At 44.9% G+C, this 16184-nt stretch overlaps 2 protein-coding genes across 6 annotated transcripts in view; one reads left to right on the top strand and one right to left on the bottom strand.

Annotated features, from left to right (window-relative positions):
* Positions 1-1860, top strand: part of LOC109520429 (PH and SEC7 domain-containing protein 1) — an 11387-nt gene extending 9527 nt beyond the window's left edge. Inside the window, exons 15-18 of one of the 2 annotated variants that reach the window (XM_019877642.1) lie at positions 1-2; positions 52-196; positions 751-897; positions 979-1860. The exon at positions 1-2 is cut by the window's left edge and continues 177 nt beyond it. In XM_019877642.1, coding sequence (XP_019733201.1) covers positions 1-2; positions 52-196; positions 751-897; positions 979-1272 — 588 coding nt within the window. In that variant the 3' untranslated portion in view covers positions 1273-1860. Of the gene's footprint in view, positions 3-48; positions 197-750; positions 898-978 lie in introns of those variants that run through there. The other variant, XM_019877641.1, reaches the window with a different exon arrangement.
* Positions 1861-9036: 7176 nt separating this feature from the next.
* pax8 (paired box 8) overlaps positions 9037-16184 on the bottom strand; it is a 30762-nt gene continuing 23614 nt past the window's right edge. The window contains exons 3-12 of one of the 4 annotated variants that reach the window (XM_019877653.1): positions 15463-15628; positions 14493-14690; positions 14036-14112; positions 13824-13949; positions 13010-13179; positions 12769-12889; positions 12386-12688; positions 11261-11362; positions 10234-10320; positions 9037-9221 (exon numbers count right to left, since the gene is read on the bottom strand). In XM_019877653.1, coding sequence (XP_019733212.1) covers positions 9151-9221; positions 10234-10320; positions 11261-11362; positions 12386-12688; positions 12769-12889; positions 13010-13179; positions 13824-13949; positions 14036-14112; positions 14493-14690; positions 15463-15628 — 1421 coding nt within the window. In that variant the 3' untranslated portion in view covers positions 9037-9150. The remainder of the gene's footprint in view (positions 9222-10233; positions 10321-11260; positions 11363-12385; positions 12689-12768; positions 12890-13009; positions 13180-13823; positions 13950-14035; positions 14113-14492; positions 14691-15462; positions 15629-16184) is intronic. The other 3 variants (XM_019877655.1, XM_019877654.1, XM_019877657.1) reach the window with 3 other exon arrangements.

Here is a 16184-nt window from a genome sequence, read left to right as displayed (position 1 = left end):
GCGTCAATGTTGCGTGACCGCCACTCTGCGTCACACCTTTTCCCTTCACAGATCCAAAATGGAGATGACCTCGTGGATCAGCCGCATTAACTTGGTGTCGGCGCTTCACTCCGCCCCTCCGTTCCCCGCCGCCGTCGGCTCCCAGCGGAGGTTTTGTCGGCCCATCCTGCCTGCCTCGCAGTCCGCACACACTCTAGTACGTTTGGTACTATGCTCAGTCAAAGTGTGTTAATGTACCAACCGGGCGATTAATTGATGATATTGATGAATTTAATCCCATTAATTCATGTAGCTGCTTTTACATTTCACAATCAACATGGCAACGAACAGAGTAGAGATTGATTCCAGGATCTCTCCGTAGCACATACGGGAATAATTTTCTCATTGTTTTCCGTGCCATTGGAAAGTAGCCAAATCGAAGGCACTCACGGAGTAAATCGCAATGAACATCGCCAAAGACGCGGTACATATTGATGCATTGCAAACCCAGTGAATTATTGACATGATGGAAATTTTTGACCCGAGATATGTGCTTCCAATAAGAATAGAGCGTTAATCAAGACTCACAGTCCTGCTGAAGCCTGTAGTGTGACGGTGAATCTTTAAAATTGCCTTTATTTTAGCTTTAGCCTAACCAACAAGATGATACAGTATACAGATTCATTATTTCTTGGGGGGGGGGGGGAATCACAATTAGATTATTTCTCGCTGAGCCCTGTATCACAAGTACTCTTCCTGCTTCGTGTGCAGGAACGCCAGCTACAATCTCACGCCGGAATGCTGGAGTCCTTCAAGACGGACCTGTCGTACCTCCAACAGAACCCACCGGAGGGCAAGAAGGCTCGAGGCAAGGAAATGGAGGAGCACCGCACCAGGGCCGAGTACCTGCAACACGAGGTAGCGACACCAGGGGGCAGCATCTCGAGAAGCACATGGCACTTTCGAAGCATCAGTCAATTTTCATCCCTTCGCCCGCAGATATGTCGCTACGAGAGCTACACACGAGTGCTGGAGGCCTGGAAGGGCGTCGAGAAGACGGGCGACGGCGCTCTCATCGCTGCCGTCCTCAGCTTGTTCGACAAAGCCATGTGCGCGTCCCCGGTGGCCGAGGAGGGAGAAGACGACGCGGACGTAGGCCGCCTGACAAAGTCCCACTCCAGCCCCTCCCTCGACCTTGAAATGGCGCCGCAGAGTGCCGTCAGAATCAAACGCAACGTTTCCGAAAGATGGACTTACCGGAGAGTCGCGCCTCGGTTGAATAAGGACGCATGACGGCAAAGTGGAAAGTTTAGTGACAATTGTTTATTCCCGGTACAAACCGAAACCCGGCCACTCGTATCCTTTTGTTTTTATCACCTCGTGCACTTTGACAAAAATTTACCTCAGGGATTCCCAAACGCAAACCTGATTCATATCTTTCGTGACCAAAAATGTGTGGACCTGATTGATTGACTTTGTATGCTTTGTAGAAATAGTTGAAATGGGCCTGCCTGGATCTCGACCACTAGGTGGTGCTGTTGTTCAAGTGGACGTTCGGAGTTTGTCAAGATTGCACTTTTGTTTTCAATCTTTATTTTCTGTGTTAAATAATTGTCATTTTACTATGGTTTTGTTCATATGAAGGGTCCATTTTAAAATGTTTTCAATTTGTCCAGTGCTGGAGATTTTTTTGTTTGTTTTTAAATACATTGCTATATTCATTTTGGTACCAAACAAATAGTTTTTATTATCTCATGTCATAATATCTGCTTGAAAAGACTCGCACTTAAAATGTGTGACATACAACGAAGGACTGATTTTTTTTTTTCAGCAATAATTTTTCACCTGAATTAAATCGTGTAATATCTTCAAAACATGCCACCCTTTGTTCTGTGTGTATTTGCTTTCAGTGAAACAAGGCTAAACAAATTTCAACCTGACATTTGTTTTGTGTACATTTGGAACTGCGCAGGTGTACCGAATGTTTTGTCCGGTGAGTGTATTTCCAATGAATATGAGCGATACAAACAGCGGTGTAATTCGTGTGTCTCTCTTTTCTAAGGACGAGACACAGCGAGCTCCACCGTGCCAGGATAAGCGGCCGCCTCTCATCCCGCAGCACTTGGAGAGCGAAGTATATTTTCACATGGTATTAATTGTAAAAAAATTAAGAACTGCTAAACAAGAGCATTGCGTTTCCCGGTTTTGTGACTGAAAATTCCACTTTTATTTTTCCCTACAAGTACAGTAAGAGGTCAAGTACAAACTACTAGTGCGTTGTTCATCCGTAAACGTGTTAATGATTTATTTTGGGAGGGTAAAGTTGTTCTCGTCACGGAGTAGTCTTTGCTCTGTGCGTTTGTGTGTGCATACACAGGCCCATTTTGTTCCCTTTCAAGCCGACATGTCGGGTTGCGGCTGACCTCAAGCGCTTAACAATAAGAACAGGATGTCTAGGATAAAGACCCCTTGCACTCCCCCTTTCCAAACTTCTAACACGCACACATTCCTCCCACTGGAATGTAATGCAACAATAGGAAACGCAATGAAGAGCAAAGACAATCCCATTCTTGTCCGAATGGGATCAAGGCACTGGACTCTGGATAAGCTTTTTAGCGAGACGTTTTTGGGTGGTGGCCATGACTGGACGGGCTGCGGGGGCTTCGTTAACGTAATCGTGCTAGACTTTGCTGTCCACTGAATTGTAGCCATCTCCATTCATTGACTGTCATAACAACAACTCATTAAGATAAAGTCAGATTGTGCAGATGAAGATTGACTGATGGGCTACCTGAGTGACGCGGGCCTCGGGCCGTACTCGGTGATGTGGGGGGAGCTATGTTGAAAGGTGACGCCAACCCCACACGACAAAACATTCCATGAAGAGGAAGGGTGGCCATTAGTGTCTTATTTGGATCATTCAACCTGAAATGTTTGCTAACGTGCGCCGCTCTCCAGTGCACCCGTCGGGCTCTGCTTTCGTAAGACCACCGCCAAGTCACGAGTGGTTGGAACAGCAGGGGCGGCCTTAGCTGCTGGGTTCACGAAGCATCTTTCCCAAGGAATTGTCCCCTTTTTCTGTTGTTGTTGTACCATGTGAGCCTGTCCATCCGAGCTTTGTGAGCCTCTGTCAGGCCTGGTTGGGTAATTAAAAAGGCAAGCGCTCAAGTTGGGATCATTAGGACCTCGTCTGCCGTGCTTTTTGCAACACAAAGAAAACTAGAATAACACTTAGTCGAGCGCAGACCTCCGCTAAGGTTGAGCTGTCAGCAAAAGTGAGGAAGAAGTTGCTTGTTTAGTTTGTCTGTCTGCACGTTAGCAGGCCACTTCCTGGTTTACGTTGCATGACATAAGATGACTATTGACTGGCATGAATTATTTTCCATTTGGGAGTGGAATTGGTTGCATTGAGAATGAAAATAGCAAATAGAGAATTTCTCGAACAAAAATTGTGAGTTGTATTTGTGTTTTTGTCCATCTTTGTCTTAGCGTGACCCTTTTCTGGTTTATGACAACAAGGACTTTACTGTTTTGATTTAAGAATTGTGGAGTGTGGGGGGGGTGGGAGGGACAGCTCCATTGTGACTCAAATCGCAAAAAGACAATTTAAATGCCATATTTTATTCACCCATTCATTAGCATCAATATAAATATATACTGTTTTAAAATCAGACATGTGGTCCTCCTCACCAGTAGTTGGCACTACACTGCAGCAGTTTGACATCATGTGCATCATCGTGCGTGCACCCATTCATTAGCATCAATATAAATATATACTGTATTAAAATCTGACCATGTGGTCCTCCTCACCAATAGTTGGCACTACACTCCAGCAGTTTGACATCATGTGCATCATCGTGCGTTAGAAAAAGTCTTTCTTCACAATTTTCTGTCACCCATTTATTAGCATTAATATATATTACTTTCTGGTTCGTCGAGCATGTCTTTTGTGTTTTTATTTGTTTGTTTGTTTGTTTGTTTGTTTTGGGGCCCGTCGAACCCATCCATCTATGATCGAAATGACAAACATGTAAAATTAGACCAACAAATGGTGAAGAAAAGAATACCGATTTCCTTTGTAAGGGTATCAAGTCCGTCCACACAACGCTCCTTCCCACTCGCATAGTGAACACTGGCCAACATTCATGAAACGACGCACCAACAAAAAAAAAATTTCTTCCGGTCTCAACGACGCACCGGATGCTCGTTGTCCATCTGCTGCTGACGCCTTACACGCTCCACTTGTTACTCCATGTCTCCCACTCTCCCACTTGAAAAACTCTTTGCCCAGCCTGCTCCTCTCCACCGCCGCCCACTCGCCCTTGACCGCCTTGGCGTCAGACCCATCTCTCCCATGAAAGCTCTCCGCGGCCCTCTCAGACACTCCAACCAGTAAGAGTCTACCGAAACTTGAACGGGAATGACGTCTGATATAGCGATGGCGGAATATGGGAAAAGTAACAATGACGGTTGTTTTGAATGCGATTGAAAACACGGTTAATAAACACGATTATTCATCGACAACTAGAAAATAAATTAGAGAAAAAAAAGTAAAATAACATTTAAAGGTTAAAAATAAAAAGAAATTAGGTTTCCTGCTGTGTGTTGGCCTCTTTGGATCAGTGTGGTGCTATGCGCGTATGCAGCACATTCGTACGTAAATTCAGAACAGAAGACGAAATTTGCGCTTGAGCTTTATTAATGTAACTTGTCTTTCATAGATTCGAAAGAATATATTATATTACCTGCCTGTATCTGTTTCCACAGCGTTAGTGTGTGAATATTCGTCCTTTGAAGGAAGATGTCAATGGGATTTTATAATGACCGCGAGCATTAGCACTGTCGATGTTTCGCAAAATATGTCGTGTATGTAAATATTTTTGTTGTGTGTTTAGTTTTACATTAAACTCTCACTTGGGTGTTATTAAATATTATAAACATATACAACACGGTCAGGGAGGTCATGATAAGTCATCACTTAGGCACAGGCAACATGGCACGTTTAGGGTAAATTTCAATTAACTACCCACCCCAAGTGAGTACCGATACCGGCCTTTTTTCAAGGTATCGGGTACTCATGACAGCTGCCGAAACCAGTCACTGATACTTGGCGACAAAAAAAAAAAAAAAAAAAAATCTGACATGAAGTCCTCCTCACCAGTAGTTGGCACTACACTTGCAGTTTGACATCATATGAATCATCATGTGTTTCTGCACCATTTTCTGTCAATCGTGTCAATTTAAAGTTTCTGTTTTACTGAGTGAATGTTTGTACCACATAATAAGGATCAGAGAAGCGATTCAAACCTGCAACCCCCCCCCCCCACCCTCCCATATTCCAGCGTGCTATTCTAACTCTTCAAAAATAGTGTAACTCACAAGAAAGCCCCTCTTTCAGTCGACCCCGAACAAGCTTGATGCAAACATCGGCTTTTGTAGCGAAAGCAGCTGTCGTTGGAATTAACGCAAGTGCCTGTCTTGAGGGCATCTCAACACATGACCTCTCCTTGCCCCCTCCGCTTACAAACACACACAGACTCCTTAGGCGCAAACTGTGCTCCGGCCCTGACACGTGGCATAAAAAGAATGTTTGTGAACTCGTCGGCTCCGTTTTGATCTGCCTTGCATCTCTTGATGTGGGGCCTTGCAGCGCTCGGACCCAGCAGCCGTTGCACCTGCTTCTTCCTCGCTAATCGTTAACCCGAGCAGCACCGTGTGCCGGCGCTGAATGAGTTGTTTTGTGACTCACCACTCTCCATAGTATTAGCCCCCCACCCCCCCTCCTCCTCATCCTCCCGGGGTCACCCCATTTGCTCCCTCGGGGCGGTACCTGATACCTGGGCTGATTTTTATCCATCCTGGCTGTGCGATGGCGTTCAATGTGTGTGCTTTGAAAGGTGCGTTTTTCTTGATGTCTCTCAGTCAAACAGTAGCTTCCTGCCTGCAGGGCCCGTGCGCTGTTTAATTGGCGAGCTGCAACACTGGGCACCTGTGTTTCTATAACACCCCCCCCCCCCCCCCCCCCCCCCCCCCCCCGCCCCTTCTTCCTGAAACTCCTTCTGTCCTTCTTGACTGGCACGTTTGTTCGAAAGGTGGAGGAGATGAGATGAGATGAGAGCGCCTCTTGAAATTAGAGGACCAGGGTGTCGGTTCAGGTGTTTTTCCGTGCGTGGTCTTCAGATCCTCTTTGGCTGGATTCACACTGCAGGTCGATTTCAGTTTCATGCCTGTTGTTATTCAGTTTTGTTTTGCTCATGGGCCACACTTGATTTTGAAAATGGAGATGGACTTTTAATAAATGTAACTATATTTTTGCAACCGATTTCTCAATCAAATGAATGGGTTAGTTCAGGTGCCAAATTGTATTGTAAGGGCAATGTAGTTTGGTTGTTTCAACGATACAAAGTGGAATTGTCTTTGCTTTTAAAAGAGTATGTTAAAATTATACTGTATATAAATAAGTTATCTGTTTAAAAAAAAAAGTGATAAATTTGTTGTGAGGACCAGTTGTCCTCGATATGCACTTTTAAGGACCGGTTGTCTGTCCACTGTGCAGTGCACCCTCTTTGGCCCTGAAACATTGTTTGTGGAAATGATTTTCTCTTCAAAAAATAAAACGTTGTGGTCTATTTAAGTCATTCAGTATTCAAAATACATGATGCTTGGTTGTTGCTTATATTTTACTGAAAAAATTGCTCTGCAATTGCTTCCATGTGAAACAAATGGGTAGTGGAATTGCATCCAATGAATCAGTCAGCCTTGATCTGCATAAACAAATACTCGAAAAATTAAAGCCTTCTCACGGGCAATCTGGGTCGACGCCCCCTATTCACGCGCCACGACGACAAATTGCGTGGGCACTCATTTGCAGGACTGAATCCCTCGGTCTGGTGTCTCTGTCTCGGAGATAAGTGACAAACTTTCCAGATGACTGGCGTGGGACAACCGGACCCCTGCCTTCCCCTCTGCCTCCACCACCTCTGCCCCCCCCCCCCATCGTCCCACTGATTGCCACACACTCCTCTCGCTGCTTTTTTGCCAGCTCCTTCTGCGGGGGCCGTCGTGTCTTTTGAGCTCTTACCCCGTAATGGTGATGGACACATGCCTTCTGTTTCACACACACGCAGAGACACAGTGCAAGCACGGCTCTGTGGTAGCGTCGCCCACTGAGCCACCCCCCCTAACCCCCCAAGCTGTCCTGCCAGCTTTGTCTGCCCTCAGCTGTTCCGGCCTGGTGCCTATATTGTACCGGCGGGCTCATTACCGCGAGCACTGTGGCCCGAAGCCGCCTCGCTAATAGGCCCACAGTGGGGAGGAAGACTTCCGCTTGTGTGGCTTATGTGCTGCAACTGTAACTTTGTCTTTTCACTCTTTTGGAAGAAGGACTCTTCTAAAAAGTCAGATTCTCCATGGTTTTAGGCACGTGAAAGCCGCCTGGAATAGAGTTAAAAATATGCCGGATTGTTTACTTTTACCCAAGATCGAGTTGAAGATTGGATTAATGCACACGTACAAGGCCAGAAATGGAAAAGCTGGACAATGTCGTCAGCCCGATACAAAAAAAAAAAAAAGTCTACTTTTCCAAAGATGTATTCACACCTCGGCCGTCAGTGGGCACCAGGTGGGCCGGCCTCACCCAAGCATGGCTAGCTAGTTAGCACACTGTGGTAATGAGAGCGCAAAAAAAAAAAAAAAAAAGAGGGACGCAGACCCCGAGCATAAAAGCAGTCGATGCAGAAAATAAGAAGACGCCATTAGACAGACGTGCACTTGCAGGGTCGCTGCATTCGTCCTTTCAAATTGCTGAAAGAAATGGCTGTTATGAGGCTATCATCACCAAGGTAATGATCATAACAAGAAGAGTAATCCCCCCGGAGGACTTCAAATACATTCCCTGCAAATGGCGTCCAAAAATCGTTAATGCAAAGCCAAATGGCAGACCTTCTTTCCTTCTTGTTGTCTATGAGCATGGATTCTTTGGAGATTGGCCACGACAGACAAGTGTACATCTTTTTGCGTCGTCGTTTACAAATCGCCCGACTGTCAAATCCATTTTGGGGCCTTGCATTCTGGATGTATATTTTCACTGGGACAAACGCATTGTAAAATTGGTGTAGATTTTGGGGTATGCTACAGCCTGCAAAAAAAAAAAAAAAAAAGCCAACCAAAAAAAAATCCTATAAAATTGATTAAAAAATAACTAAATACATCCAACAATTGAAACAAGAGAAACATTTTTGAAAATAAACGAGGACTACTTGATCTACCACTCGACAACAATCATAATAATCTTAAATAACACCATTTATAAAACTATTTTTGAAAATATGGTGGATATCCAAATAATATTGTGTGAGACAATGGATAAAAAACTAAATATTTTATATAATTGCAAAAATATATATTTTAAAAAAATCAGCAAATATTGTAATCCACAGGTGCTGAACCGCGAGTGTGCGGGTGCCGACTGTAATCATTTCATCAAACACACAACAGGAAGCTCACCTTTGCCATGCTTTAATTAAAAATAATTCTTTAGAAACTCCCTATTTACAGTCCATGTGCAATAATATTAATAACCGCATATATGAATTAAAAAATAGTCGCAATTCTTACCAACATGGGAACAAACTAAACACGTGTATGGAGGCCTGTTTTTGCTTTTTGTCGTCAAATCAGCGTCCACTCGCTTGCTCTGTAGGTAAGTCATCATTTACATTATGTACATCATGTAGAAAAAAGATTTTTTTTCACCCCCCCAACTCATTTGCAAGTAGACAAATCAAGAATGAAACGATTCTCTGTTGTAAAAAGAAATCATTGTAAACCACCCCCCAAAAAAGGAAAACAATCAAGCATAGTTTGTTAAAAAGATGTTGCATATCCTTTGTCAGGTGTGCGAGAAAACAAGTCTTTGGCCGAAAAACTGCGATTGGTACTGAAAAAGATGTGACACGTAAGGCTGCAGATGTGTAAACGTGTTCGAGTCCGAGTCACCCTGGGTCGCTTGGATCGGCAATGTCAAATAAATAATTGACTTGTCCCCCCCCCATCCCGCGCACCCCCCCCCAACCCCCCCGAAAAAAAAATAGGTTGCTGGTTCATCTGCAGAGTTGTCAGAAAGTCCATCCAGGTTCGAATCTGGCTCGTGAAGGTCCGTCCGGTCGGGGACTAGAGGTGGTCGTAGGCAGCTGCTGAGGGAGGGGCGCTGCGGGAGGCTGTGCTGTAATAGTAAGGTGAACCTGAGGGGGGCGCACACATACAAAAACAAAACTCACCATTAATTTTTTTTTCCCCCATGTCCTCAGCATTTTTTACCATGACACTTCCATCTTATGACCAAAAGTGTCATCTTTATGGATGTAGTCTTCATGTATTACGTTTCTTTGGTTTCATCTACTTTGTCCTCATGCTAAATTCTTAACGGGATTTTACCGTTGTCCTGAAAGAGTTTGATTTTTAATGACGACTGCCATAAAAATGATATATTCCATCCGACCGCCTGAAAGTGCTTTGAACTAACTGCATTGTTCCTGCGCACGGAGCATGCAGCAGGCACGATGATGTCATGCTGCTAGAAACCAGAGTTCAGAGATCAATGGCAGTGACATTGGTTACACCCTGGACTGGTCGCCGGTTAATCACGGGCCAATGTAGACAAACAGGAATTGACACTCTCATTTCCACCGATTTATAGTGTTCATTGAACTGAAGGCTGAACGCTACTGAACTGCTGCCTTGATCACCAGAGGGGCAGTGTAAGACAGAAATAAATGCACTCCGCACGGAGGCTCAGCTTCTCTCTCGGCGTCTCGGTCCGGCAATCATATTAGTTTTGCTTCACAGAGGATGAAAAATATTTGCCAGTATTGTTGTATTTCCTGTCTACATGGGTTGCTGCACTGTTTGTGTTCAGATATCGCTGTTTAAAGGCTACTAATACCACGTTCAGGAGGAGCTAATTATTAGCTTTGTGCCAATGGCGTTTCGCATTATATGCTAGCATGAAGCATGTGGAGTCTATGTTGGTTGCTTTCGATGCATGCAGTGTCAATTTGTGGGGGGGGGGGGAATCACAAAGTTGATCTAAGTATGTTTCAACTCAAAATACTTCATAAATATATGAAGCAGGCATTTTGGTTGGTTTGATCTTCCTGAAAGTGATTAACTGAAGCTAATTGAATTAAAAAAAATAAAATAAATCCATCGGTCAGAAGTCCAATCAGTCACAATTCCCTGGCCAGTTACGCTCACCCAGTATGCTGGAGTTGGTGAACCTCCAGGCTTCGCTGTAGGAGGCGTAGGGCGAGTGGCTGTAGGACTGAGCGGGGTAGTCGGCACCTTTTGGGGTTAAAAAAAAAAAAACAACACATTGTAGGTTACACGATCCCTCTTTTTAAAAAAAAAAAAACGACAAGATCATCCATATCTCTGAAATGTTTATGCGCCGCTTAGCTCATCATTCACCAGCAGTTTAGCTGAGCTTGTAAACCATTAATCTACAATGCAGGCGCGGGCCCAAATCTTTCGAACCCAGTGGTGCATGCCCATTGCCCTCCAGCCTCGTCTTCTTGCACTTCCTGCTTTAGCCTCCCTCTTTCCTCTCCTTAGCGCTCCCTTTTTAAAATTTATTTATTTTTTAAACATTCCAAAATCTAATTGGTAATTATGTTGACTGGAATGAAGCCTCATGAAGCCCCACCTCTAGTCCAAACCCCACAACCATCACCACCACCACCACTACCGTCCCCCCCTCCGCAAGGTAATTGTGTATCAACGCTCCCTCACTGCGAGCCCACCAGAAAAATAATAAATCAGACCCTCTCATTTCGCGCTTCGAAGGGCAGACTTCAAAAAAAAAAAAAACACCACACACATACACATAGTGGCATCCTAACAGACACACACACACACACACACGCGCACGCACACACAACAAAGACCACCCTCCTGGGCCCCCTGGTTCCCATGGCAATGTGTGGTCAGAGGTGTTTGGCTGTGTGGGGGTAGTGGGCAGCAGGGTGGAACCCCCAAGCCTGTTCCTTGTACCCCCTGGGCCCGTATACACACACACACACACACACACACACACACACACACACACACACACACACACACTGTTCAAGTCAACTCATTAAGTCCAGTCAAGCCTCCGTCGCAAACCGCTGCTTTTTCGTCAACCCCTCCTCCCACCACCCGGTGATGGTCTCTCCTCTTATGGGTGTTTTTGTGTGTTTGAGTGTGTGTGCGCATGCACAGTACAACAAAATGCGACTCGTACCTGCGACCACGCCGGCGATAGCCGATGAGGAGTAGCCCGACTGAGCCGGCGACGGGATGGGAGGCGGGTAACCCGGCAGGGTGGAGCTCACCATGTCTCGCCCTGAAAAACAAACATAAAGTGAAATTATTATTGATATCTGAGTCAGATATGGTTACTGGGTTATTTGGTTGGTCGTCCTCTCACGAGAGACAACATTAATTAATAACATTAATTTTTCGTAATTAGGTGCACCGAAATTAAGGCCACGATAAACAATAAAGGCTTAATTTTGAGAAATATTTGGAAATTTACCCGAGCAGTTGATCAGCAAGGTTATTTTAGTTCAGAAAAATAATGATACAACTAAAATTGAAACAAATAATTTTCGTTCATGAAATAATTTTTTAATGGTTTTGGAAAAGAAAATTAACAAACTACATCTTTAATAAAACGAGCTAAAACTAAATATATTTGTCACAGAGTCTTGTCTTTGTTTTCATCTTTGTCAATGCATTTCCTACATGAGCTTCTGGCTTTCATTTTAAATCGAACTTAAAGTATGTATTTCGGTCTTGCTGTACATCCATACAAAAGACGGAACGTTAAACAGTTTGAGAAATGTACATACTCCATACATTGAAAAAAAACTCATTCTAAAATGAGTAAAAACTCAACAAAGCATTACAAAATGTCAACTCATTAAAACTAACAAACCTGGTCTCATTTTTTTTTTTAAACGAAATGAATTGACAAAAGTCAAAACGAAATGCAAAGTAACTGCAATGAAAAATGCCCAAATATTTTAAATGCCAAATTATTATTAACCGATGTCGTCAAATATTGTGTTGGTTGAGTCTGCTCTGTGCAACGTCTCCTGAAGCAGCATGTGGCTCATTGCCCAAATTTAAGCAACCGTGCACAGTTGTATGTTTGTTGCCACAAGGCCGCTTCCACTAACTGTAAGCGTGATAGGAGCTGCCACCTTATCCTCATGTTAATGTGCCACGTCAGCGAAAGATTTGGTGTACTGCACTCCACTTTCTCAGGAAGCAAACTCCAAAAATAACCTTTTCATGTCTGAGCTTCAGTCCAAAAGCAAATGCTCATGAGATGAATGGATAACCAGGGGGACGTTGCCGGTACCTGAGATGATTGACTGGCTGCCAAACTGGCCATACACAGGTGCATGATGGGAGAATGAGTTGAAGGAATTGGGGAAATGGTTGCTAGCTCCGCCACTGCCGCCGCCGCTGCAGCTATTCAAAGAGACGGGTTTCTGCAGCTCCACAAATGCCATGTTGGACGGCGCCATGTTTGGCGAGGCGGGGCTCGTGCTGGTGACCTCCGGGGACATTTCCTGCTTCAGGCAAAGCGGCAGGGACTGGAGGGGCTCTGGACGAGGGTGCGGCGAGGCGGCAAAATGGAGTACATGAAACAATGGGGAAACTAAAAGCAATGGAAAACCAAAACGTGGAGCGACGGTGGCTAAAACTGGTTTTGGCGGAGGTGGAGAGGGGCGAACTCACCGGGCACCATGGCGTAGCCCTGATGCGCCGTCAGGTTGCGTCCGATGGCGGCGCTGGATGACGACAGGCTGCCCTTGGTCTCATCCAAGCTGCCGCTGATGAGCGACAGCGGGTACAAAGTCTGAGGGCCAAGGATTAGCTATTAGCCGTTTTCCCAGACACAAAAAGAAAAAAAAAAAACAAACTAGACAAGCTGATCTCTTGAAATTCCGAACACGTCACGTGATGCTCCTGTCCTCACCTGCTCCGTCTTGCTACCGGAGGCGGAGAAGGAGTCCGGAGGGTAGTGGGGACGCTCAAAGCCACAGTCCACGTGCTGCGAGAAGTGGTCCACCCGCATGCTTTTCCTGGGTATGCCACCGCCGCCGCTGCCCTGAGAGTCCACGCTGTGCCGACAGCTGTCCTGGTCGCCTGAAGACCGAAGAAAGAAGAAGACAACTATTTTGACCAAAAAATGTGGACAGGACAGGAAGTTAACGTCATAAGGATTCATGTGGGGGAGAAGCTAAAAGACATCTCAGACTAGTTTGTTTGATAAAAATAAGATGTCTTTTCGGTTTGCTTTGATTTGTTCCTCAACAAAAATGTTTCTTCATTCGTACCGTTAGTTGTTTCCAAAGTAGCCTTATCAGTTATATCAAGAGGCTGACGATAACCGTGTTCAAGAGAGAAGCTAGCAAGACTTTCTTTCGGCGAAGTCGCCACTTCAAAGTGGACACGTTGGGAACCAAACCTCGGCTTTGTGACGACTCGTTCTCACATGAATGGATAAAATGTTTGCTTCCGTTATCTTTTGAGTGACTCAGCAAAACATCATGGCTAGCCTGCTAGCTAACGTCAGCTACCGTTTGGACCCCTCAACGAGTAACAGAAAAGTCCAGCTCAAACGTTCTTGTTCATTGACGCCTCGATAGGTATGAATGCTTGTTGTTCTTTTAGCCAGCGTTGGGTTAACCTCTTCACCCAATTTGTGCTTTTTAAAATAGCAGTTTGAAGAGTGATATTTGCCCTAGCGATTCGCTGGCAGAGGTTTACGCTCAACTGAGTGTTCTTACTGTCATCGTGGCTCCTCTTGCCTTCGCTGCTAGCTTGGGGGATTCCCAAGAGGCCGCTAATGGAGTAGGTGGAGCCCAAAGAGTCCGAGTGCGGAGACTCAGGTGGGGTGACAGCCGAACTGGGAACTTGGAGAAGGCAAACGTGGGCGTGTAACAGATTTAGAAAGAAAGAAAAAAAACATGAATGGAAGGAAGGAGTCTTTGAGACTTACTCAGGGTTTGTCCAGGGCTTAGGCCTTTCCCATCCAGGGGGAGATTAAATGGCTGCTGGACTTTGGTTCGAATGATCCTGAAAGAGAAGAACCGTCATTTTGTGGCCCGAGAAAGCTTGCCTCACTTTTTTCTTCTGTTCAAATGTATTCATAAAAACGCTAATAACCAAATGCAGGGACAGTTTTGTCATCTCTTGGGGTTATACGAGGTAGAAACATCTGAGGCAAGACGAAAGAAATATCAACCATTAAAGCAGCTGGACGGTTGTTTGGAGTTTTTAGCTCCTCCCTGGTAAACAACTGCTTGGAGACATGTCGCGTCAACGAACATCCTTGACACCAATTACTGCCCCACTGTACTATTCGGACAAGGATTCGGTAGCATCGGAAAAAAAAATGTCAATTTGAATTTGTCGATCGTGACGGTCACGAGGATGGTGGTGACGCGGTCGCTGACCTGTTAATGGAGCTGACGCTGGGCACGGTGTCGCCGTCGCACACCGCCTCGGCGAGCAGCCTGTCCCTGATCTCCCAGGCGAACATGGTGGGGTTCTGCCGCTTGTACTCTGCGATCTTGTCCACCACCTTCGGTGTGGCCACTTTGGGCTTGGAGCCGCCGATCACGCCGGGTTTGATGCTTCCCGTCTCGTAATACCTGTGGAGGGGATAACCCCGTTTTTTGTATGACTTTTCACATATCAGTGTGTCTCTGTTCACGTCTGTGTGCGCGTGTTATTTTTACATATTACTGACCAATCTAAAGTGTTGAAAATAGCTTGTGCTATTTGACGATGTCATGTAAATTGTTGAACAAGCATGGCGTTTTTTTTTTTATTAAAGTTCCATTTTGTCCTCACTAGTAAGATAATGGAGCACGCTATATCTTTTTTTTTTCTTAAGAAAATAATCCATTAACTGCCATAAACATCTCATGTTGCTGGCCACCTCTGCTAAAATCGGCTACGTCCTTTAAACAGATTATGCACTGTGGTAAGCATTTCAAGCACTGAAAAAAAAACCCCACATCTTGTATTTTTTGGGTGGCTAAAACAGTCATTTAAATTGGAACGACTTGGAAATTTTAATTATTAAGATTTACGTGACAATTTTAGCTAGCACCTCACGCAAGCAAGTTGTTTGCTCTTAGCTGAGTTGATTTTACTTAGTTGGGTTCTGTAAAATCGGATTTCTTTGTTAAAAAAAATGCAGGAACGCCAATTTTCTCATTAGTCGAACCTAATATTTTCTTGAGGTGCCCAACTTAAAATTTCAGCACTTTGTTGCGTTGAAACATTTTTTTTTTTTTTTTTTAACCGTGCTATAGTAACATGCAGTTGTCCCATTGGTGTGAGAATGTCATAGTCAGAAATTGGTTCTGTTTGGACCCGCTAGTTGTTCTACCAAAAGCGTCCCAGTTGTAAACTGACCGTCCCAGGATCTTGCTGACGCAGCCGTGGCTCACTCGAAGCTGGCGGGAGATGTCGCACGGCCGGACCCCCTGGTGGGCCATGTCCACGATGCGCTGCCGGATCACCTCCGGAAGTGGACGGCCATTAACAAACATTCCGCCTAGTTGGTTAAGACCCCCATGACCTGGGGGAGGAGGGGGGATGAACACTTATAAATGTCAGGGAACTAAACACGACAATTGTTTTCAGCAATAGTTTGCGATTTTTTTATTTTATTTTATTTTACTTTTTTAACCAAGTAGCTCCCAAAAAATACGTGCACAATGAAAAGGACGTCTCTCTACTCTCTCCATTTGATCATTTTCTTGTGGACAATTCAATTATAGTTTTCTAAATTAAAATAATTTGTCAAAAATGTGCTAATTACATTCTTTTCATAATTATCTATCTATCTACACTCTTGTCTTGTTTTCATACGAACGGCTATTTCAATACAATCATTAATTATAAGAAACGGGGCAACGCGTGCGCGCGACCTGGGAAGCATTGCGGAGCGCGCGCCTTCACGCACGCACGCGCACGCACGGGAGGTCACCTGCGTGCACACTATCGCTTTTCATTTAACCCATTCAGTCGCATCTCTTTCTCGCAGCCTTTTGCCAGCTTTCATTTCCACATCAAACGCACACTTTGGAGTGCGGGAGGGGGCGGGGGGTGTCTTTCGGGGGAGTAAAGTGGGG

The sequence above is a fragment of the Hippocampus comes genome, unplaced genomic scaffold (assembly GCF_001891065.2).
Source record: "Hippocampus comes isolate QL1 unplaced genomic scaffold, H_comes_QL1_v1.1 scaffold376, whole genome shotgun sequence".
Taxonomy (NCBI): domain Eukaryota; kingdom Metazoa; phylum Chordata; class Actinopteri; order Syngnathiformes; family Syngnathidae; genus Hippocampus; species Hippocampus comes.
Note: the sequence above shows the minus strand (reverse complement) of the source record. Positions and strands in the feature narration are given on the sequence as shown.